Genomic DNA, 25,082 nt, shown 5'->3' with positions numbered 1-25,082 from the left:
TGTCATTATCGCTACGACGCGGAAAATCTTTTTTAGAATCAAAGGCTTGAAAATCATCCAAGTGCCCTTTACAGACAAACTTTTCAAATGAACATTTAACCCCCCCCCCCCAACAAACAGCTGAACAAACACACACAGGTTGGGAGGCGGATTTCTTACAATATATATTTGGGATGACATCCAGTTAAATCCTCACTTCACCTTGACAAACTGTATGTTGTATGAAAGCAAAGAGCCTCACAGATTCAGCTGTGTAAACCAGTTTAAGCTCCTGATATCACAGTTGCTTATTTTTTCAGCTGAAGTGTATAAAAAAAAAAACTGAAGAAAAACTAATTTACCATGTTTGTACTTCCGTAAATTTGGTTCATTATCTCTTTGAGATTAACTCAACTGACTTTCTGCGACTAGTAACTTCTAAACAGTTACCTTTTATGAAGAGAGCTGATCATTACTGCAATAAAAAGGCTTCATTTTATTTATTTCATGTTCAGGCTTGTGGACATGCTTCTTCTTGGGCTCAATATTTAAATATTCTCTGTTCAAATAAAGTAAAATATGCTTTAAGAAAACAGCCCTAATAGCAAAACACTCCAACAGGATTGATTTTTTTTTTTAGAACAAGCTACCCTAAAAAGCTTTACATCAAAGAAAAGAGAACTGATTGATAATGTTTTCAGCTCTTTAATATTCCAACTCATTGTAGCACATCTTTCATCCCAGTGTTTCAGTGCTGTACATTTTTTTTTTTTTTTTTTTTTATCCAGTGTGGGAGTTTAACATATTGCAGCAAATCCATTCTAAATATCTACCACGGTCTTAAGATATTAACATAATGCAAAAGCCTCCACACGTCAGCAGTCTGTAAGTAGGCAAGGTGAGCTTGTTTTTCTATAGAAAACCTGATGGTTCAGTGTTTCGGTACATTATGATTATGATGCTGTCTGTTGGAGCTTTGTGTGACAGCTGTCCCACCAACTCCTCTGCCTCCTAGAAATTCATATACAACTAAACTGCAACAGAGAAAACGTTTTGCTAGAAACATAATGCTGTCTGAATTGTTTTCTCTCAACATAATGAGAAAATTCACAGACAACGTACCTGCTTCTTTTTTTCCCCCCATATAATAGATGTTGCAGAACAAAATCCACAAGTAGAAACTACAGTTATTGTACTTTTTATGGTTGTGATCAAACTCTGGCAGCACTTTGTTAAGGTTAAGAGAAGATTGTAGTCTTGGTTTAGTGCAGAGAAAAGTCTGCAGTGACTTGTCATTAACCTGAACTAAAGTGGTTTTGTTGCCTAAATCTGAACACATGCAGGACTCAGGATGCAAAAAACGTTACCTGTGAACATCCAGGCAGCCATTATGTTTGTCAAAGGAGCATAATTAGGACAAAACAGTTTAGTTGTATATGAATGTAATTTCTAGGAGACTGATCAGCTGATGTCAGTCTGGAGAAATGAATGAAACTGTCTCCTGATTGTGAGCAGCTGTAGATGTTACTTGTAGTTGTTTTCAGTTTGTCTCTCCTCAGGCTGCACTCAAACAGAGGAACATGAACATGAGGAACATAATTAACTGTAACTTTGTTATAAAGGATGTTTTTTTACAACAACAACAACAACAACAACCTCCTAGAAGGAGGAACATCAGTAGGTGAAGCCAAAGAGAAATCTTCAGAGGTCAGCTGCAGAGGACGAGGACTTTGAAACAACCTCATGAATGAAATGTTGTTGTATATAAAACAAGTGCGCCTGCTTACAGAGAGCTGATGTGTGAAGGCTTTAACAAAATGTGAATGGATTTGCTGCACTTCTTTAAATGCTAAACTGTCAACTTGCATTTGTCTATATTTACTAAGAGTTTAAATGTTGACAACTACCAAAAAATCTCCCATAGTGAGGTCTTTTTAAAATCCAGTCACCCCCTTTTTATTTAACTTTAACTGTCTCTTGTAGGAAGAATGTACGATTGTAGTTCCAAATGTGTCTTCTCTTTAACTGGTGTCTCAAGTTAAACTGCAGGGAACGCTATCATTTACCCTCCATTGCTTCTCAGACATGAGCCACTCGCATCTTAAACAGTCCATCAGGTTTTATTTAGCAGCACTTCATACAAAAATCCTCTGGCAGGTAACGCTGGGTAAAAACTTTTATGAATTATTGTCTCAAAATTGAGAATTTACACCTTCAGATTACAAAATTTTGCTCTCAAATGACTTATCTGTGTTGTTGTTTCTCCTACTCAGCCCCTGAAACAAACACATCTGCACCACAAAGGGGTTAAAAATGAGGAAACCTGAGCTGTGTGTGTTTGCGTGTGAACGCAGCAGTCAAGGGTTTTTTTTGAGTCCATGTTGTTGATAGCAGTGAAGGTGTGAAGATGAGGGCTATTATCGCAGTGTGAAGTGAGAAACAGTGATTGGCCACTCTCGCCGCTTCCCCGTTGACCCCCATTACAGCTGCATTAACGGGCGTCCTGAGGGGATTAGACTGTCATCAGAGAGAGTGAAAACACATGCAGCTGGAAAACGCACTGAAGAGGCACTGAAGGTCCTCACGTAATGACAACTAATGAAAGTTATCTGCTGTTTGCCTCCAAAACTTTGAAACTTTCTAATTTGAACAGAGACAGGTGATTGACCAGATGTGATTATCTGGTTAATGTGGAGAAACGTTAGATTGTGACGGAAAGATTTGTCCTGATTCTCCTTGAGTTTTAGATGTGAAGCGCTGGGAATGAAGTGAAAAACAGCAGCAGCAGTGTAAACCTTCAGTACTAGACCATAGATTGTAAAAAATATGGATGTAGTACCCATTGGTTTGTGATTCGACCATCGCCATCTTGAATTTTGTTGTCACCATGTTTGATTTTTGGAGCCAGAAGGGACCATATTTGGACAAGGGGGTGGAGCTGATCATAGCGCTAGCTGCTAGCTTGGTTAGCACGGTGCATTTACAATCTATGGTTAACAGTGATAATGCTAATGCTAATTTTCGCTAGCAAAAAAACTCATTGATGAGTCTTTTATTACAACCGAACGCTAAACAAGATTTTATTTAGGTGATCACAATGTTACAACTAACAGTAGCAGCTACGTCTATACACAATGGTCACGTTATGTGAGCAGCGTTGTCGCCATGGTAGCGACTTGTCAATCACAACGTAGCTACGTCCTAAAGCATACGCTGCTTTATCGTCTATTTTACTCTAAATGGGACCATAATTTACAAAATGAACATCACGCTGTATTGAAGAAGACTTGAAACTAGCGATTGAGATCATAAACTCATTAGGAAACAGTTTACTGAGATAATAAAGAGAGAAGTAGGGTCATTTTCTCATAGACTTCCATACAATCAGACTTCTTTTTGCAGCCAGTGGAGTCGCCCCCTGTTGGCCATTAGATAGGATGCAGATTTTTGGCACTTCCGCATTGGCTTCATTTTTCAGCCCTTGTACTAGACACAAGCATGTTGCCGCCTACAGGGGAAGAAGATAACTGCTGTCATTTAAATTCTTGCCCCAAACGGTTATGGGTTCCAGCTCCAGTTATTGATGGTAGCGTATCGCTGCCACCATGACAAAAACATTTTTTTCCCAGTTTCTTGTTATAACAAGAAACTTTTTAACACAATCCTTTTCGTGTTATTAACCCTTTCATGCACAGTGGTCACAATGGACAGTTTTCTTATATATGCATGGGGTTTTAATGGTATTGTTGCACATCAACCAACACAGTGTGTCATCCCATACGCTGCCATCCATTGGCCAGCCTTTCTAAGTGCAACACAAATTTCTCAAAACCAAGATGGCCGCCTGCTGGCCGGAAATACCCAACAGCTCAGGAATATCTTGCCAATCCTTCTATAGTAATAGACCCTTTTAGGTAAATAAAATGTTGTAACATCAAGTAACAACTAAGGAGTAATACAATTGTTAACATTTCCAAGTATTGATTTTATGTTGGGAGAAAATGACAATTAATCATCCGTCCACTAAGTTGGACAAACTCCTTGAAAAATGTGTGTTCAAATATTTTTTTTTATGCCTAAAGAGGAAAAAACATCCTGACTGAGATTATCATAATTCATGCATGAAAGGGTTAATGTATCATTTTCATGTTATAACAACATATCACTTCATCTTATTGTTGTTATTTCACAAAATGAACATATCTCATTAAAACAAACGTTTCTTGTTAAAACATTATAAGTTGGTTTTTATAACAAGAAACTTCCATACGTTGTTAGATCTAGTCAGTGCCTATAGAGATGACTTTAAATGACTGGTTTATAGTGTTTAAGAATAGTTTGACATGTCAGTTTGTGGTTGTAACTTCTCTGCAGTCTGATGATGATACTGGATGATTCTGCAAAATCCTGGAGTTCATGTCCTGTGTGTGTTTGTGTCAGAGCAGACTGACTGAGCTTTTTCCTCACAGCGCCAGTGTGTCTGAATTTAACAAATAGTTAAATGTTCAGCAGTGGAAACGGCATCATTTAAACATCTAGATGCTACTTTCTGTTAGTTCCAATTTCAGTCTGACTTTGGACGGAATAGTTTGAATCTCTCTCGTTATGTGTAATTATCTCTCCCTTCACACAGCGGTTACTGTCCATGTCTTGCAGTCTTTTTTATCGTGCACATGCGCACTTGTAAAAGAGCCAATTAGTTCCTCTTACACATGAGGTCCAAGAAGTCAGTGCTCTCAAAAATCAAACTAGGGAAATCAGGTTTCTCCAACCTGATTACCGTAACCAGGTTTCTGTGCACATGACATTTAAGAAATCAGCTTACTGGAGAAAGCTGACTGTAACTCAGTCACTAATGTGCAAGTTAATGCACTGCCTGTGTAGCAGGACCTCCACGGAAAATGACTGACATCCTGTTGCTTCTTGCTCCTTTATAGATGCATGTCTGCATATATCCAGACCGACCAAACATCAACAGACATTTATATATAACATTCAAAGTTTGTTGCTCAAATATTCAGGATGAAAGACAGAAATTAGTATCTAACAGACGGGTTATGACAGTTTCCTCTCGATGTTCCAGTTGATAAACCTGGCATCTTACAGGTTAAACTGGTAAAGTATGAATTCTCACACACACACACGTAGCTGCAGCTGTAACACTCATTAACTGCAGATGGCGCAGGTTGGTTGGATAGAAACTGCAGATCTGCATCTGGATGATTTTGGCTGAACCTGGTTTCAATTGTTTCACATCAATGACACAGTTTCAATGATCTAGTTTTTTCCCTTTCGGCTTTAAAATGAGGTTATGGGAGTGGTTGATCGGTCTCCTGTTATAAGGATTTAAAAAATGAATGAAACATTAATTTTGGACTGAAGAGACGGTCAGACACACACAGACAGACAGACAGAAAGGTCATAAACTGACAAAAAAAAAAAGAGATAAAGACTGACAGACTGGTAGGAAGAAACAGATCGAGACAGAGATGGAGAGACACAGATGGGGGAGATACAGGAAGATAGATGGAGGAGGAAGATGTGCGAGACAGAAGATATAGAGAGAGGTAGTAAACAGCGTGAGAGACATTAACACATAAAAGAGGGCAAGACAGACAGTAATTACGAAAAGGAGAGAAGAGATGTAAGGAGCGACAGAAAAGGGGGGAAGTGAAGAGCAGAGTAAATGCGACACAGAGTCAGAAGGAAGGAAGGTGAAGGAGATAATTAAAGCGAAAAGGGAGAGACAGAAAGAGGGAGGTAAACAACTCTGAAGGAAAGAGATGCAGACACATGCAAAAAAAAAGGCAAAGAGGAAAGGAAAAGGGAGAGAGACAGAGGGATGAGAAGAAGACGACGGAAGGAGAGAGAGAAGAAGAAATAGGGAATGAGAAAGAAAAAAGGTAAAGGTGGCAGATAAAGAGAGGAGAAAAGAGCAAGAGAAAGACAGATGGAAAGAAGAGAGAGAGACGAAGGAGGAGAAACCAGACAGTGACACAGTCAGACAGACGGATGGAGGTGAAGAATGAAAGTCAGAGACATACAAACAGAAACAGAGAGGCGATTTGCAACGAGCCCATGTCTGCACCACTCCTCCTCCTCCTCCTCTTCCTCCCTCCATCCTCTCTCTCCCTCCCTCCCCTCCCTCCATTTTGTCGTCCTCTTCTTCTGTCTGATGCTGTTCCAACACCTCGGGGGCTTCAAGCCTCTCACATCCACCATCCAACTCGTTAATGCTCATCTACTGCTGCAGCGTAATCACCTGCCAAGGAGACACACACACACAAAAAAAAAACTACCCAAGATAATAAAGAGAAACTGAAACAAAGACGACCACGGGGGAAAAAGCTGTCTCGTGTGGCTGAACGTGTCATTCATACCGTTATATTTGTTTAAAACTGCCATGCTGAGGATTTTTATTCATCAGTGATTCATTGTTGAATTTATATACATATATATAATCCTGGTTTATTGACTGAAAAGCAACAAGTCCACAGTCGAGATGAAGGGTGACACGTTGCTTCTTCTGCTACCAGTCTTGGATTTAACAGGCACGTTAATGGGAAGTTTGTGATCCCTTAAATCCGAGTCCGAGTTCCAGCGAGTCTGCTCAGCGTGGGTTAAAAACACATCCATGAAGTCCCGTCTCATAGAACATCTCTCCCCACCCCTTAGACTTTACGTGATGACAGTGACCGTTTCAGACACATCATTATACGTAAGAAGGTCCAGAGGGTAAACATCTGGATTCAGCCTCTCACTCTTTTGCATGGGAAGAACATTTCCCTCAATCTGGTTTGTGCCATAAAGCTGAATAGATTTACCTGCAAATGCAACTGGGTTAAAGTAAAAGAATACAAAGCTGATACAGAGGCTAATTTATCTAATCTAATCAGGTAAAATCTGTGAATTTGTTATAGCGCCTTTAAATCCTCCAGTTTCCACTCAGCTCACTTGTTGATGCTTTAAACTAGAAATTGTGAATTGTGTTGAGTTTGAAGCATAAAATATGTCTCACAGCGGAAACACGTGCAGATAAATAAGAGCCGAACATCTCAGAAACAAGAGCAACGATGCAATTAAACAGTAAGGAAGAGGAAAATAAAGTTAAATAGAATAAGTCAGAGTCAAGTGCACCAAGAAATGACGCCATTTTTAACTGTAATTTTAGAGAATGTCAGATATTTTCAGTGTCTTGCAGATATCCTGGATAACATAGAAAAGAATAAAAATTAAATAAAATAGAGCTGAGCAGAATAGTGCATCAGATTGTTACTGTTGCATCCGCAGTATTTCGATAAATACGACAATCAACAGCTGAATTATTGATAAGCAGAATATTAGATTAAGAGCTTCATAATCTCTGTCCAAATTTCAGCTGCTAATGTGATTCTCCAAACAGTCTGAGCAAATACGTCGCCGGACAAAATGAAAGCTGTTCATCGCCTGTTGTAACTGCAAACAGAAACTAATTAGTCGAATATGCAGAGTCGAAGAGTCCGTCTGAGATAAACCACTCACTGATGAGCTCCTATAAACTCTAGAAGATAAATTATTGTGTTCCAGCAGAAACTGAAGGGACTCTTGTAGAAGGCTGAAAGTATGTGGTGTGCACGTTGTTGCTGCTAGCCTCTACACCGATGTCAATGAGACTAATCTGTGTGCTTGTGTTTTGCAGCAGCTGATTAACACTGTGATTCTAACACTGGCTGATAGTAAAAGTGTGTAGCTGTTTCTGTGTGTGTGTGTGTGTCCGTGCGAGGTGTAGGTGTCCGTTTCTATCTTTAGGCTACTAGCAAGGGCAGAGTAAATGAGCTATGTGCGTCAGCGCTAACAGGCTACCGGTGATTTAAAGCTCAGAGTAGTAAACAAGAGTCAGAGCAGCGTTGACTGGCTGCAGGAAACTCCACGTGGTCAGGAAGCAGCCGGCAAAGTCACCAGTCAGTCAACCAGTTAGCGAACAAGCTAATTAAACTAGTAGACAGATGTTTGAACTGCTAGCCATTCAGGGCAACAGCTGGGCGGTTTGGAGAGTTTTGTCAGGTCACGTTCAGACAATGAAACAAATGTCATGCCATTCAGACTACGTTCCCACTAAGCTGGTTACATCTGTAGACTTTTCCTCTGCATTTCAGCCCTTCAGTCCAGACTAAAATGTTGGTGTATAAATCTTAAAGTGTGTTGTCTACTGGGGAAAACAGAGCTTTAGTAAAACGATGACATTAACTGCCGGTCGGGCGCTGTGTGGCGGTAAAGTAAAGAAGTGCTCACTTATTTCAAACGCCATATATATATTATCATATAAAATAATGAGTTTATCACCAGTGCAGCTGTGGGAATGACTGCTTGTTAACATGTATGAGCTGCGATAGAATCATTGTTCCGTTGACTGACAACAGAAAAAAGAAAATGTATGTAAATGAGAGCTTCTCAATCGTGAATTTGACTGTATTAAAACACAGTATAGGTGAGACTGAACTACCTGTATTTATGTTTATTTTGTCAGATGATGTGGTGATGATAGAATAATGATTTAGTCAGCTGGGATGTTTGCTGTGATGCAGTTTTTGTTGGTTGAAAAAAAAGAGGACAAAGAAGAAGAGATTTAGCAGTTTGTGTCCAGGTGTTTTCACTGTGCGAGGCTGCAGGTCATTTTCACATGTGAACATACAGAGAGCCACTGCTGTGCCTTTTAAAGCTTGTGAATGCAATGCGTTATGGTGAAATGTGTCCAAACAGCAGGAGAATACGATCACACGTTGCAAATACCAGCACGCCTCACAGACATCCAGATAGGTCGTTTTACTGATTAAAAAGTGACTAATCAGTGAAACAGCTAGCCAGTTAGCTAACTAGCACTCATCAACAGATAACGTAGGTGAGTTATTCAGTCAGTAACTCTGTGAGTCAGTCAGCCATCTCGTCTCCCGGGCAACCATATCCAGCAAGCCAATATGGCAGCCAGTCAACCAAGTCATCCAGTTGGTCAGTCAGTCAGTCAGTTGTGGCAACAACATAGTGAGATTATCTGGAGCATGTGATGTATGTGCTTACACCTCGCTCCCTCTCTCTCTCTCTCTCTCTCTCTCTCCGTCTGTGTTTTCTTCCCTCGCTCGTCCCTCCATCTCCCCTGTGTGACTGTCTCTCCACCTGAGTGCTTCTCTGCCTGCGTCCCCTCTGCCTCCTCCTTCAGTCTGACTCATTTTTTTTTTTTTTTTTTTTTTACCAGCTTCTCCTCTGAGAGCGTCTGACTGTGCTCGCTAAACGTCCCGACTCTCCACAGTTTCTCACAGCTGAATGTCGGTTACTCTACATCAGTATGTGTGACTCACACGTTCATTGATCCGCACATTCATTCATTAAATTCTTCAAAGGTACAACAAAGCAGTGTTTTAAAGGATAGGTCTGGTGATGTGTTTCTTATTGTCAACATAATTCCATGAAAAGACCCAAACCAACAATGAATTCATCTGCCAACAAGCATCGTGTGTGTATCTATCTCTTATTCATCTGTGCTGCAGAGCGCCGTCGTTCTAAAACTGTTAAAACACATCAGTGACATGTTCCTACATTACCATGAGCACACACACACACACACACACCGTCCTGCTGCCAGAAATACTCACTAGAGCACCAAATGTGGATTAATCCGCTGCTGAAAATAGTCCCCAAGAAATGCACTATTTCCTCCTGTGTGTTGGCATCTGTTTTAGGATATTAATTAATTTTGTTTTATATTATTGACCTGTTAAAAAGTGTTGGCTACAGGTGCAAACAGAGGCTCTGAATATTCAAAATTTCATGACAGTGGCTTTAAAATGTTCTGACCTGCGAGGTTTTTGTCAATGTGAACAGTGAGCAGGCTACACACTTATGCAAGATAAGTGTAACCTATTTGTTCACATGGCTGTTTGTCCGACAAAGACCTTGGAAGTTAAAACGTTGCATCATTACATCATTTTTCAGTGTGCGGACCACCTCTCCTTTTTCCTTTGTATGCTGCTTTCGTCCTGCACCTGCACCAAAGCGAGGATCAGTGGGATCGAGGCTGAATGCCACAGACAGGATAGAGAAGGAAGAGAGTATTGAGAGAGGAGCTAAAACATTATTGGTTTTGGTCTTTTCACAGGACACAAATGTCCTTAAAGCTACTTTTGTGGTTTGTGGACTGCATGACAAGAAAACAGAAAGGAAAGTAAAGTGTATGAAGTTGTGTTCATACAAAGACAGCTTCTTAAAAATACTGAGCTAGTTTAGTGAGTTGTGATCTTTTTACATCTAGAGTTCATTCCAGTTTGCAGCAGTGTGAACACATTAGTCCACATTTGCAAATTAAAACAAATTTCCTCTTAGATTTTTGTGATTTTAACAACATTGTGCAAAAAAGACATTTGAGTGTTGAAAATATCAAAACTATGCAATTTCCAAACACTTAATGGTTCATATTTCAGACCCAACGGCCAAACAAAACTACTCAGCCTTTGAAAACAGTCATATAATGTCTTCTTTGGCTCTCGAGGATCTTTGGGAAAATAAAACTGATGATGATGACTTCAAATATTTAACCGAATGCTTACGAGCTCGAGGCTTGTATGAGTTTGAAAGATGTGGGTCTTTATGAGGTAACGGAGGGTCTAACAAAAGATGCTAGCCTAAATTAGCATATTTAGAATTGTAGGATCCAATGTTTTTTGAGCTTGACCCGTACAAGGGACCAAAAGTCAATTTGTAATCTTCAGGAATATCGCTGGTGTTTCCCTTTAAGGAGTTTAATGGCATTTGGATACAACATTCAACATGCGTCACCGTGTTGCTTGAGTCTGAGCTGAATGGGACAGACAACGATTGAAAACACCTTGACATCTAACTCAGAACTCTTGAAAGGAATCTGTGGGTTTGAAACCAGTTCAAGTGGCAAAATCCCAACAGAATAAACACGCAGCTTTTGGGAGTCAAAGCCTCTTTTTTTTTTTTTTTTTTTGCTGCTGTCTGATGCAAGTCAAGTCTGTGTGTCTCTGAAAGTCTCCAGCTTCAGTCATTTCATCTGGAAAGATAAAGGAAACGTGTGTGTGTGTGTGTGTGTGTGTGTGTGTGTGTGTGTGTGTGTGTGTGAATTTTGGAAGTGTGTCTGATTAGGAAAACATCATAATTGCATTGCACTTCCCGTTGAGATTCTATATTATGTTACACTTCATTCCCCATTCAATGCACAGTCTAGACCAGACTAATTGAGGGTCTACGGTGTTGATTTAGACTATTAACCATCTGTTCCTCTTCCTCTCTCTCTCTCTCATCCCTCTCTCCTTACCTCTCCAACCTTTCCTCCTCCCTTTCTCTTCCTTTTCTCTGCAGGAGTTTGGAGGACTAGTAGGATGCTGAGTATCTTTCCTCCTCGCAACTGTTCTCCACCCTGCTCTCCATGACCTGAGAGCGCCACCACAGCGGGAGGAACGAAACACCAGAGAGAGAGAGAGAGAGAGAGAGAGAGAGAGAGGAAGAGGAGGGCAGAAGGCCAGGGAAGGAAAGAAGGAACACACTTTTTTTTTTGTTGTTATTGTTTGTTTTTCCCCTTTCCGTAAATGGCGGCGACGGAGGCCAGTGCGGCGCCGGTGGTCCAGGAAGACGGGAAAACCCCCGAGAGCAAGCCGACGGAGGCGGAGCAACCGGCTAAAACCGCCAATGCAAACTCAGAGACTGTCAACAGCGAAGTTGTCGAGAAAGACGGCACGGCTGTCAACAGCGAGGTTGTCGATAAAGATGGCACAGCTGTCAACAGTGAAGTTGTCGATAACAAAGAGACTGTGAATAACGATGCAGCGGGAGCGGAAGATGGAGCGGGAGCAGCGAGCGGGGAGGCGGCACCTCCTCAGAGCTCAGAAAACGCCTCCTCCGCCGAGCCCAAGACCTCATTCCTGGACTCCTTCCTCAACAAGAGCGGTCTGGGGAAGGTGATGGGAGGAAGGAAGAAGAAAGAGCAGAGCACAGCCGGAGGAGAGGAGAACGCAGCCGAAGGAGGGGAGAAAGAGGGAGAAAAAGGAGGAGAGGAGGCTGCAGCGGCTGAAGGAGGAGCAGAGGGAGGTGCAGAAGGAGAGGCGGCGATAGAGAAAACCCCAGAAAATGGAGAGAAGGAGGAGGAGAAGAAGGGGGAGAAGGGCAAACCGGCAGAGGCTAAATCCACAGTCCGGGATCTGATCAGGAAGCCGGTGGCGAGGATCTTCTCCCATCGTAGCACCGAAAAGAAGGACGGCGCCGCCGCCGCAGAACCCCAGAAAAAAGTCAAGGTCCGATCCAAGTCCCTGGACCGGCTGGAAGATCCTGAAGCACTTAACACCACTGCAGACTCCACCATAGAAGAAGGAGGAGCAGCAGGAGGAGCAGAGGGAGGCGCAGAGGGCGAGCAGAAAGCCTCGTCCTCCTCGGCAACCACCAAGCACATGAAGCGCTGGCACTCCTTCAAGAAGCTCATGGCTCAGAAGGCGCACAAGAAGAGCGGAGGAGGAGGAGAGGACGGGAAGGAAGACGGAGTGGAGGGAGAAGGAGGCGGCGGAGACTCCTCTACGCTTGACTCCAAGGAGTCGGGGCAGAAGAGGTGGAAGCTGAAACGCTCCTGGACCTTCCAGGGCCTGAAGAGGGACCCGTCCATGGTCGGCATCAGCGGGAAGGCCAAGACCTCCGACAAAGACTCCGCCGACAACCAGAAGCCAGAGGAGGCGGCGGCGGCAGGAGAAGCGGAGGGAGGAGAGGAGGCTAAGGCGGAGGGAGAAGCAGAGGAGGCTAAGACGGAGGGAGGGGAGGAGAAGGAGAAAGCCGAGGGAGGCGAGGCGGCGGCGGCAGGAGGCGGGACGGTGACGCATCACGCCAACGAGATCTGGACCTCCTTTAAGAAACGAGTCATCCCCAAGTCCAAGCGCGCCAACACGGAGTGCCCCCCCACCGGGGAGGAGGACGCAACTGCAGCCACCACCTCAGGTAAGATGACACAAACATCAACAAGTCTGACAAATAAACCACAAAACTGAACTTTTTGTTTGAGTGACGTTGGAGTGATGATGATGAGGTTCAAATCCAGATTCTTGTCACATCTTTTTTTTTGTAGTGGTGAGACTTTTTAAACTTTTAAATCAGGTAGGGATGCACGATATTATCGGCACGTCATCGGTATCGGCCGATATATAAGCTCTTAAATGCCGATTATGAGAGGCCGATTTGTTGCCTTCTCCTCCGCCGCCTGACTGTGGTTCCCTCCGCGGACTGTTTCACCCTGACGGTCCCGGTGCTTCCTCCACAGGCTCCGCTTCAGTCAGCTGCCCATCAGACCCGCTGCTTCTTCTAGCGGAGGCTAGCTGGCTGTGCTTCCCTTCGGCCGTGCTGCTGCTAACGCTCCGCTAGCCTCTCAGCTAACCATAGCCCCGGTTCTCCATGTGGATCCAACCGGAGCACCGAGCCCCAGTTTGTTATTCAGGTTAAAGTGGGAAGAAGCAGCTGGTCTGACGGGCAGCTTGAGTGAAGCAAAGCCTGCGGAGGAAACACCGGGACCGTCAGGGTAAAATAGTCCGCGGAGGAGCTGCTGTGTTCGGCTGCACAGATAGGTAACACCTTGGCTGACAGGATGTACCACTCTGTTTGGGAAAAAAATCTTTTTGGTTTATAACAGCAGTTGGCAACCAGCGTATTAGGTGCATTACCGCCACCCTCTGCTCCGGAGTGTGGACCAGAGATTAAATCCTCCACATTAATCCTGTCTGTCTAACGAACTCAATGAAAACTCTACTGCTGCTCCCACTTAGCAGGTTCATTAAAGTTTTAATGCTGAGCTCCTGAACTCCAGTCTTCCTAAATTCTTCCTTCATATATTGTCTTTCTTGATCATACTTAGTACAATCCATGATTGCATGCATAACAGTCTCCTCAGCCATCTGGAAAGAAATATGTGCATATATCGGTATCGGCATCGGCCACAGTGAGTTGGAAATATCGTCATATCGGATATCGGCAAAAAATCCAATATCGTGCATCCCTAAAATCAGGGTTTTCTTTAAACTGTGAGATTAAGCGGTGAGTATAGGATCTTCTCTCCTAAAGAATTTTATTATACTCTTCAGTGGTTCCCAACCTTTTGGCTTGTGACCCTTAACAAAATAAAGCTGTGTCTGGTTGGGGTCACTTGGTACATTGGAGATGCTTGATTTCCTTCTTAAACTTCTCAGATGGTTTCATTTACATAAAGGCCCAAAGAGGTCAAATTATCTAATGTCTCGTAAAAAATGCACATATCAGAGAGAATTGAATACATATTTGTGGAGCAGAACTTTGCTTTTTCTTCTATCCTGACAAACATTCATGTCTAATTTCATGTATTTGTTTAAGAAGCAGTGTTGCAGTTTTAACTGAGCTAAATAACAGGTGGAACAAAGCCTTATATATGTAGTCAAGACTCCAGGATTTGAAAGAGTGAGCTTTGTGTTTGATATTATCCTCCAAAGTGGTTGAAAATGGACACCATTAAAAAATTCAGACTCTGAAGCTGACAGCGTGTTCACACTCATTTCGTGTCTGTCTGTTCTCCCCGGACAGGGAAGTTAGTGCCTTGCTAACTCTGGGGGAGGTAATGTAATTGAACATTCTCCCAAATAAAATATTCAACGTCTGATATGAAATTTAAATCACGCTGTAGCTTCAGTCAACAGTAAAGACTAAATTTAGCTCGCTCCTGGCTGTGTCAAGAAAATGGTCCAAAAATACAGAACCCTGGGCGAAATAGTATATATTAAGCTCAGTCTTTTTGGTTTTTACTGACTTTTTAAGTGGAGAATAGCTGGAGGAAATCAGTTTAAACTGATTTTCACCTTGATTTTCTTTTGCACAGCTCAGAAAAACTTGCAGTAATGCATGCAAAGTGAAAAAAAAAACAAACGAGATGCTGATTATACACCAGAGTCGAAGTGGATAAAAACATGAGTTGTTTCATTGCAAATGGTATTTTTTCGAATCTGATTTCCATCTTTGTGTTTATGTTGATTTTTTTTTGGATTCAATTCAAATTCAAATAATTCAGTTTGACTCACTCTCAGTTATTCAGGCAGCACCCAGGCGACCTCGTCCCTCGTCACAACATCGCTATAAAATTGTTTACTTTAGCGCAAAAATCATAAAGCCAGGTCAACACGACCAGGAAGAAGACAGCTGTCTGTCCTTCGCTGTCTGCTTTTTCAGCATTTCATACATGGCACATATATGAAAAGTCATTCACAGTGAAGAACGTGGAACATCTGTAGAGACAGATATGTTTCTCAGGAATATGTAGAGACCAGAATATTGGACTTACAGACTGTTTTTTTGTTTTTGGAGACACACTTGATCATTAAAAAATCTCATTATTCATAAAGAAGCTTTAATTGTCTTCTTCCATCTTTCAGGTGAGGAAGGAGCAGCAGAGGAAGGCAAAGACGGCAAGTCAGCCAAGGCCAAGCGCTCGCACTTCGGCCGAGCAGTTTCCCTGAAGAACTTCATCCTGCGAAAGGGCAAGTCCACCAGCGTGGACCAGGGCGAAGGTACCAAGGAGGAGGAGGAGGCCGCGGAGGGAGGAGAGGGAGGAGAAGCGGCAGAGGAAGCAGACGCTGATGGCGAAGCCGCCACAGCGAACGAGGAGACCAATGACAAAGATGCGGCGGCGGCCGAGAAGACGCCGGCGGCGGAGAACGCCGGTGAGGCCGCGAAGGAGGCGGAGAAGACGCCGGTCGAAGCTCCGGTGACCAACGGGCAGAGCGACTGCGCCAACGGCACAGCGGAGGAGAACGCCACACACAATCACCAGGGGGAGGAGGAGAAGACGACAACGGGGAGCAGCCCCGTGAAGAAGAGCAAGGAGGCAGGAGGAGCGAAAGAGGAGGCCAACTCCAAGATCATCAACGCCACGGCAGCTGTGAACAGCGGTGAGTTAGAGCACGCCGACTGGGACTCTGCCGAGCCACAAAACAGCAGCAGCAGCAAAGAAGGAGATACTAACAACAGACTACCAGCACTAACAGACGATAGCAGTAAACAAACTAAAACCAGCCGTCAAGAAACTGAGCTAGCGCTAGCGGTAAGCAGGGAGGAGGAGGAGGAGGAGGAGGAGGAGGAGGGGGAGGGAGGGAAGGCAGAGTCTCCACAAAACGGAGGTTGTCACGAGTCATGTGACCAGGGAGAGAGAGCAGGGGAGGAGGATGAGGAGGAGGAGATGAGAAAGAGAGATCTTCGAGATGCGGCGGTGGCCATCGTGCAGAACGTGATGTCAGCAGCGACCGACCAATTAGAGAGGGAGCTGTGCGTCGACAATGGTCTAAACGGGTGTCACGACGCCGACGTTAGATACTAAGAACACGGAGAAACGCACATTTACGCACATAAATAAACACATATATGTGGAAATAAATACTCGTTCACTTAAATGTGCCAAATACACTTATTAGCACAGCCTAGTACACACGTACGCATGCAAAAACACACGTTACCACCAACCGATGCTGTGTGTTAAGTACAGAACTGGAGTCTATACGTGGTTAGCCTAGCTTAGCATAAAGACTGGAAACAGAGGGAAACAGCTAGCCTTGCTCTGTCCAAAGTTGAAAGAAATATTGCTACCAGCAGCTCTATATTCATTTCCAATAAACAAAAATATTAAAAGAATGACTACTTAAGGAGTTTTTTTTTTTTAGTAGTCATGTCCTGGAAATATTTCTTGACAGACAACAGCTGGACTTTAAAATCCTTGTCAAATCTGCGCAGTTGTAGAGCTGAAACGATTAGTCAATTAATCAATTACTAAAGTCATTTTCCAGTTCCATCTCCTAAAATGTGAAGAATTGCTGGTTTTCTGAGTCTTCTAAACTCTTTTGGTTATGGTCATACAAAACAACTCCAGCTCTGTACTTAACAAACAGACATGAAATTACAACTGAATAAGAGGATTTCCCGAAAAATGTCGAACTATTTCCTTAAGTTATACACACGCATATGCAGGACCTACGTATACATAGGCATGCAAGCTTTCCTTCTGTTATGTTGGGTGATTGATTGCATGATAAAAAAAAAAAATAATGCAGTGGTTGTTCCCAAAATCCCTTTAAAGAAACTGTAATGTAGTTATTTAATAAGTGTCTATTCACATATACATTACCTGTGAGTATTTGTTAGAAGAGAGATGTAGAGAGAGAGAGAGAGAAGTGTCCCTTCCCTTATTTACCTCTCTGTAAAGAGGACTATTTTAATGTCAAGTTCATGAACAGTCCAACAGCAAAACCATTTAACCAGGGCTGCCAAGTCTCACACTTTTGACTGCGAGAATCACGTTATTCAGAGGTCCCCGACCTTTTTTTGCGCCACGGACCAATTTAATGTCAGACAGTATTTTCACAGACCGGCCTTTGAGGTTTCGGCGGATAAATACAACAAACTAAAATGATACGACCGGCATAAAAACTGTGGTATTTTCTAAATATAATAATAAACCTGAATCCACTTTGTACTTGTATGCAACTTTATTAGCAACATTGTGCCAACAACATAACATGAGTAACATCCTCTCTGCCCCCCAACGCTCTCTGGTCGCTATGGTAACATTTAAACATGCCTTCAAAATAAGATACACCACAAAAACAAATATAAAGTGCATGACAACTCGACATAACGAATCCGGTCATTTTTCAAAATAAAACATCGTTCAGACTTAGATAATAAATAAAACGGAAATAATGTCAGTTATTTATTCTTTCTGTGCAGCCTGGTGCCAAATGACCTACGGACCGGTACCGGTCCGGGGCCCAGGGGTTGGGGACCACTGACGTAATTGACACAAATTTCACAACCTCACGCCACACATGCCTTTTCTCACGCTAACTTTTTGCCTTCACTTCCTCCGATGTAAAATTTGTGATTTTTAAGTGGATTTTTAAGGGAGTTTTTATTTTCAAGTTTAGACGGGCTGAAGCACAGAGCGTAACAAGGTTAAGGCAGCACTTTTCACGCACTGTCCCTGAACGCACCGATTGTCTGTTTTGAACCGAAAGCATGCAACAAAATAATTATCGGAGCTGATGATTTATTCAGATATTACTTATATTTGGATAGACCAGAGAGACTAAAGCTGAAGTGAAAACTTGGCAGCCCTGATTTAACAGTAACAGGGACTCAGGTGGTGAGCAGGCTACAGATTTCCAGGGCAGCTACGGTTGAAAGCTGACTGTTCATGAGTTTGTATAAAAAAATAGAAAATATCAGATTAACCGCTACATGGCCTGTCACTGTGCAAGCGTATATAAAGGAGCTGTAGCATTAACATGTTAGATTTGATCTTTTTCTGGTGCAGTTTTGGTCCATTTCGACCCGTCGAGATGAATAAATCGAGCAACTGATGTGAGGAAATCTGACAATGGAGATAAAAATTTTTTACATCTGACATTTTAAGCTTTTCGTTATCTCGAAGCAGTTTTTTGCTGAGTTTTTTTTTTTTCTCCCAGCAACGCTTCCCTTCTTGTTTGTACCATTTCACACGTTCCCACCTGGGAGGCCGCTCAGAGCTGCTGGACACTGAGCAACAGGAGGTGAAATGCCTGTGAACCAGAAGGTGCCCTGTTCCCTCCTCCATTATTTATCAGTCCCATCCCTCCTTTCCATTCAAGTGCTTGTGTGTGTGAGGCTCGGTGTCCAGCAACCGCCTCACTTTGATCTCACACAGCACCAACAGATGCTTGTAGAGAGAGAGCATCACGGCTGCTGCTGCTGCTGCTGCTGCTGTGAGATTTACTGGAAGCCTCTTTGAAGCTAAAACTCTTTTTGCTAAAATTGAACTCTGTTTAACACCTAGTGTTTGGCACACTGAGGCCTGAAACGGCGCCAAGCTCTCCGCAGTGTCAGATAGAAGCACCAGCAGCTGCTTTTTCAAAACATTCAAGCACCTGACACCATTAAATGTACATTTCTTTTAAGAGATGCACATAAATGCACTAGCTAGGATCACATTTAATAGCTTTTGCAGAAAAAAAAATGGCGTTTTTTTTGTGTTATGGATCCATAAAACTGGGTCACAACTGCCACGTTCATGTCATGTAGGATGGTCGTTTAAAAAAATACTGTGCAATGACAATAGAAAGCTTTATTCATTAAATTTTGGCTTCGTTATCTTAGATGACAGTGTTTTCTCAGGCACTTCTGTATTGTTAAGCTCTGTGTCTAATATATTGGAGCTTTCAGAAAGTTGTCCTCGTTACAACTTGGACCTGAACGGCATGATTTACTAGTTGGAAAAGTGATAATGAGGGGTAACCCCCCCATATGACATGAACATGGCTTACATACCGTCTCCCCACCTTTCAGATATTAGTTAAACTTCAACTTCAACAGTATAGAAAAAGCACAAAAACGTACTTTCAACTGAAACACCTGTGAATCTGACACCCTCCGCTGCTGTTTTAGCACCTTATTTGTACAGTTAGTCGGCAATCAAGAGACTATGTAGGTCACAACACCTTGACAGAGCTCAGAGCCCAATATTCAATGACTGTATCGCACCTAAAACAGAAGAAAATACACTTGATGCTTCACTATTATGCAGGTGAAACACGGTGCAGACAGCTGTATTGATTAACACATAGAAGTGTATCTTATCTGTCAGACTGACAACAGGTGCTGTCAATCAAATCTGACTATCTGACATCATCGTCTCAAACTTTGACTTTCTTTTCAAATGCAACTAGTAAGAGTAAAAGTCACATCCATTTTTCTGCACCTTCACATTCTCCTCCTCTATGCAGGCAAGTCTTCCATCCAATATTAAAAGTCACTGCAGTGTTCAGTAATAATTTCACCAGGAATTCATTCATTGCTGATGCAGCTCAGTTACAGAATGAGATTTCAGGGTTTTTCTTTTAGTCTTTCTTTCTTTCCGTTGCATCTTCCGTCTTCCATGTCGATGCTGAATTGGCCCGAGCTGCTGCTGCTGCTGTGACACCAAATAATAATAATAATAATTATAATAATCTCAGGTAAATTTTGCTAGATTAAGTTGTTGTCAAGGAAACTTTTAGATTACAAACCTTGCAGTCAGATCGAATTTGTGATTGTTCGTTTTCAGTGGAAAGTACATGTTATTCTCAGTATTCAGATGGTTAAAAAAAGCGTCATCTTTGTTCTTTTTTTTTATAAAATTATGGGTAATGGACAATGGCTGAACCAACACGTGAGATTAGACACATTAAAGCCACCGAAAGCTTCATCTTGGAGTCTCGACCTTCGTGTTTTGGCCTCCCTCCTCGATCCTCCGGCCGACTCTGCCGCGCCGCGCTGCGTAGGCAGCTGGCCCGCTAGCTCTAACTAGCTGTAGCTTAGATAGTTAGCTCTCTATTTGCTGCGGAGAGAAAAGCTGGTTTTAGCAGACATCAATAGAGTTGAGTCCATCAACGGATTAGTGAGCAAAATCAAAGTGTCACGGAGCCTCTTCAACAAGCCAGATTAACTAGCCTTCTCTCTATCTCTCTCTCTCTCTCTCTGCCATCTCTCTCCCTGTTTTTTTTTCTGTCTCTCGGGGGGAATCAAACAGAAATACAGACAGGCAGGCGATATACGAGTGGACGGTCAGGTTATTTGATTTCAGGGAAAAATCCTCTTCTTCAAGGTCAAGAGTCTCTTGAGCACAAAGGACAGTTAAACCCAGAAAAAAGGCACAAATACAGATACCTGCCACTGTAGGGACAGACAGGTAGACAGACAGACTGAACGTCTTCCTGTTTGGTTATCGTGATGATGATGATGATGATCCTTCGTTATAATATGACGACACTTTGTCATATTCTCCTCATGAAACTGTGTTGTGTTGTTGTTGTTTGCTTTGTGTACGTCCTTAAAAAATAACTAACTCAACACTAGAGAGACCAACATCTGTACTAAACCACTAAACACACATACAACATATAACCCTTTTTATATGACTGTTTATTATTATTATTATTATTATTATTATTATTATTCTTTTTTCCAAGACCTATTTTTTAATACATTTTTTCAATCTCTTCTGTTATCATTTACCAGACAAAAAGGCGGGAAACGTGTGAGGCCACACAAAGAGGATTAGAACTGCCCGGGATTCGCTGAGCAAGGAGCTCTGAGCCCCGCCCCCTTCCCCCCCCCCCCCATCCTAACTCCCTCCTCCCTCACCTCCTCCTCTCTCCCTTCATCCCTCCTCCTCCTCCTTCCTCCTCCTCCTCCACCTCCTTCCTCCTCCTTCCTCCCGAATAAACGGAGTAATCACGTGTTAACAGATCACCATGGTGAGAAGAGAGAGAGAGAATGAGAGAGAGATGCAATTCATGTAGATGAGAAGTGAAAAATAATACTTACTCAGAAAGCAATAATTCAAGCCCTTCTTTTCGCCTCCCATCCATCCATCCATCCATCCATCCTTCATCCATCCATCTCTTCATCCATCCATCCATCATCCCCTCCGTCCGACACATGCAGACATACAAACAAACAAACATGTACATCCAGTGTTTTTATTTTTTTTCTTTGCTTGTCTGTGGGATTTTATATTGTCTACGAGAGAAAAGAAAATGCAGAAATGTTAAAAAAAAATGAAAATCGAGACATTCCACCCCCCCAACCCCTATCCCCTACCCCCCCCCCTCCTCCTCCTCCTCCTCCTCCTTCCTCCTTCTCCCGCCGCCCTCCTTATAAACTCCGCTCTCTGTCTCTGCCGACTCCTGATTGGTGGATTTAAAGAACAACAACAACAACAGAAAAAAAGAACAAAAAAAAAAGACTGTTAGTTTTATATTGACGGCCATTTTGGTTTGTAGTCACCCCCACCCCACCCCCCCCCCCTTAAACCCCCCCCTTTGCCCCCCCCCCCATCCTCCTCCCCCATCCGTCCCAGTAGATATTTGACAGTACAGCAGGACCATGTTGCTACAGTATATAAACTGCCCTGAGGACTGCCACTTCCCAACCAACACTGCAATGTCTTCAGCTCTGTGTGTTTAATGTTTTTAGACTGTTATATTGTGTACATGAATTTAAAAAAAAAAAAAAAAAAAAAGAAGAAGAAGAAGAAAAATCACCACCGAATATTAAAAGTCAAAATGTTTTTTTCTTTTTTTTTTTTTTTTTTTTTCCTGTTTTGGTTTTGGATTCTCTCTTTTTTTTGTTTCTTTCTTGTTTTATTTTTTAAAAAACACATCTTCTCACTGTTACTGCAGTCTGACGATATGCTGTAATTAAAAAAATAATAATAATAATAATAATAATGATGATGATGATGATGTTTTTGTTGGTCCAAGTTTTCACATGTCCGCTAGCAAATTGTCAAGAAAAAAAAATAGTACAATAAAGACTAAAATCTAACAACTAAACTGCAAAGTCATTGTGGGGTTTTCTATTTTTATCTGGATGATTGAAGTGTTGTGTGCAGACGGGCGGGTGGAGGAGGAGGAGGGGAGGAAGAGGGGGAGGAGGGGAGGAGGGCGGGGCAATGTGCTGGAACACCATTGGGCGCTTATTAATCTGTGTATCGATAATCTCATCCTTTTACGTAATGGGTGGAATAATACGAGATTTCTTTGTATTAAAGAAGACCTGTATGTATTATCTGGCAGCAGGCTGGCAGGGTTTCATATATAGACAGGCGGGGGGGGACGTCCATATGCCAGCCTCAGGCCTTTCACACCGCCGCTTTTACACTATATTTATGTTTCACACGTCGGATAAAACTCTAAAAAGGACCTTTGACATCCTAGTTATACCATTTTGTAACATTGAATTTTATGGTTGTTTCAGCTGAGACTAAATTCTTTCTTTCAAATTACAAATACAAAATCTTATGTGTGAAATGAAGCACTGAAAGTTATCAAAAGTGTAATTTAATGTACCTCAGACAGCGGTGGAACAAGTAATCACATCCTTAAAAAAAAGTAAAAGTATCAATAACACACTAAAAAGAAAGAATCTTGCATTTAAAAACCTAATTAAGTAAAAGTATAGAAGTATTTACCAGCTAAATATACATAAAATACTCAAGTAAAAGTTTGTTTTGCAGAAAATCAGGTTGTGACTGATTTATTGAATAAATGTAACATTTTATTGTTACAGCTGGTTGAGGTGGAGCTGGTTTCAATTGCTTTTTAAGGGTCACGAGATAAATCTGAGGGGTCATGATGACAGATTGGGAAGGAAAGAAGAAAATATTTGGATTCACTTTTCAGAACTTTTCTTTAATCTTTGTGTGTTTTTGTGGAAATATCGGAGAGTTTTACCTCTGTGGACCTCAAACAGTGATTTATTGGATACTGTGTGAGTGCAAACAACTCAAAGACGTCTGAAACTACACACTGATTTTTTGTAAGAGGCCACAAGCCAAAAAGTTTAGGAACCACTAGTTTAATCTTTTAAAAAATGCAGTGTTATTTATAAGCTCATCATAATTTATTATTATTTTATGTAAAAATGTAATCTGAAAAGTAAAGCTGTAAAATAAATGTAGTAGAATGAAAATACTAAAGTAAAGTACAAGTACAGTTAAGTACAGTATTTGAGTAAATGTACTTACTGGTAAAATTCCTCCGAGGCAACAACACTCAGTACAAAAGGAAAGTAATAAGATGAAATAATAAGTCTTTAACAGCCCATCAGGCCAATTTCTCTTCACAATTCTTCACATTTCATGTTTTTAAACCATTTCAAATAATCTCAGCTTCTACATTTATATATTTTTCAGGAAGCTTTTGTTATCTCCCACCAGCGACTTTACACTGTTTCCTGTACAGGGATTGTCATCCAGTCCTATAAGCATAAAAAAATGACACATTTCGATGACTGACTGGTTTGTAAGTATGAATAGAAATACTTGGTTCCTGTTTTCTCTCATCTGAAGCTCAGATTTCTGGTACCTGAAGCTGTTTCTGCATTTTTTTTTTTTGAACATGTTCAGTATTTACTGCTCAGACTTTGAACAGATTTTGAGCGAAAGCCAAAGCACGAGTATCGAGATCAAGTGAAGTGCTCGGTGGGGGAAATATCCAGTCAAAGTGTCCTTGAGCCAAAAAAACTGACCCCGCTCGCTCAGTGTAAGCAGATTTGAACGTGAGCTGCTGACACACCTTTAAAACGAACAAAGGAAACTGCAAGACATGTCAGACAAATGTTAGATGTTCAGGCACAATGTGAAGGACTGCGAGATATCATACAGAGGTCAGACATTTTGTAAATGCAATATGTGGAGGGAAAAAAACTGTGATTCAGTAAAAACCAGTAAACCTGACCTTCCATGACCTTCCTCCTGACCCGGCTGAGTGTGGGTTGGATGCTGCCTGGCGTTCCAGTTGAAATTTAATCTGACGTTTAGTTTATAAAATTAAGTTTTAAGTCCTCTAAGGAGCGTGTGTGCAGAGAGGACACGGGCAGAACTGAACTGAGTCTGTATTTGGTAATTATCTCATCTGTTTCGGAGTATATGTGATGCATATGGAACCAGATTTGCAATTTGTCTTAGCGATGCATTCAGGGGTTTGGAAATGCTCGTGTTTCAGAGTATTGGATTTAAAAAATACACAAAACTTAATTAGCAAGATTGAATTAATTTCTCAGATTAATCAGTAAATTGTTTAGTGTATAAAATGTCATAAAATAATAAAAAAAAGATTGATTGTTTTGTCCCATCAACAGTCCAAACCCTCAAAATGTTGAAGTTACCATGATGTAAAACAGAGAAAAACAGCAAATTCTCACATTTGAGAAGCTGTAAGCAGATTTTAAATGATTAAAGGTTAAGTTCACAGTTTTTTCAGTCTGTCTTAAAACAACAGTCACATGTTTTTCTTGCTGTAATCATTCCTCCTGTTCATACTGACCATCAGAAGATCCCTTCATAATTAACTTACAATATAAGTGATGATAAAATCCACAGTCCTCCTGACTCTTCCTGTGTAAAAATGTATTAAAAAGTTTATCTGAAGCTAAAATGAGTCAAATCAAGTAGATATCTTTCAACGTTACAGTCTTTTTAGTGCCAAAGTTCCTCTTTTTGTTACTATACTTCAACCGCAGCTCAACAGGGAAACACAAAGAGGGAATTTGAT

The 25,082-nt window shown here is 41.7% G+C and overlaps 1 protein-coding gene across 1 annotated transcript in view; it reads left to right on the top strand.

The window, feature by feature from the left end:
- Positions 1 to 21,820, top strand: part of si:ch211-137a8.4 (uncharacterized) — a 38,788-nt gene extending 16,968 nt beyond the window's left edge. The window contains exons 2-4 of the mRNA XM_067595509.1: positions 11,332 to 12,948; positions 15,396 to 15,911; positions 21,043 to 21,820. Of these exons, the coding sequence (XP_067451610.1) occupies positions 11,559 to 12,948; positions 15,396 to 15,911; positions 21,043 to 21,065 (1,929 nt within the window). The 5' untranslated portion in view covers positions 11,332 to 11,558 and the 3' untranslated portion in view covers positions 21,066 to 21,820. The remainder of the gene's footprint in view (positions 1 to 11,331; positions 12,949 to 15,395; positions 15,912 to 21,042) is intronic.
- Positions 21,821 to 25,082: the final 3,262 nt, after the last annotated feature.

Source organism: Thunnus thynnus, chromosome 7 (assembly GCF_963924715.1).
Source record: "Thunnus thynnus chromosome 7, fThuThy2.1, whole genome shotgun sequence".
Classification (NCBI taxonomy): Eukaryota; Metazoa; Chordata; class Actinopteri; order Scombriformes; family Scombridae; genus Thunnus; species Thunnus thynnus.
Note: the sequence above shows the minus strand (reverse complement) of the source record. Positions and strands in the feature narration are given on the sequence as shown.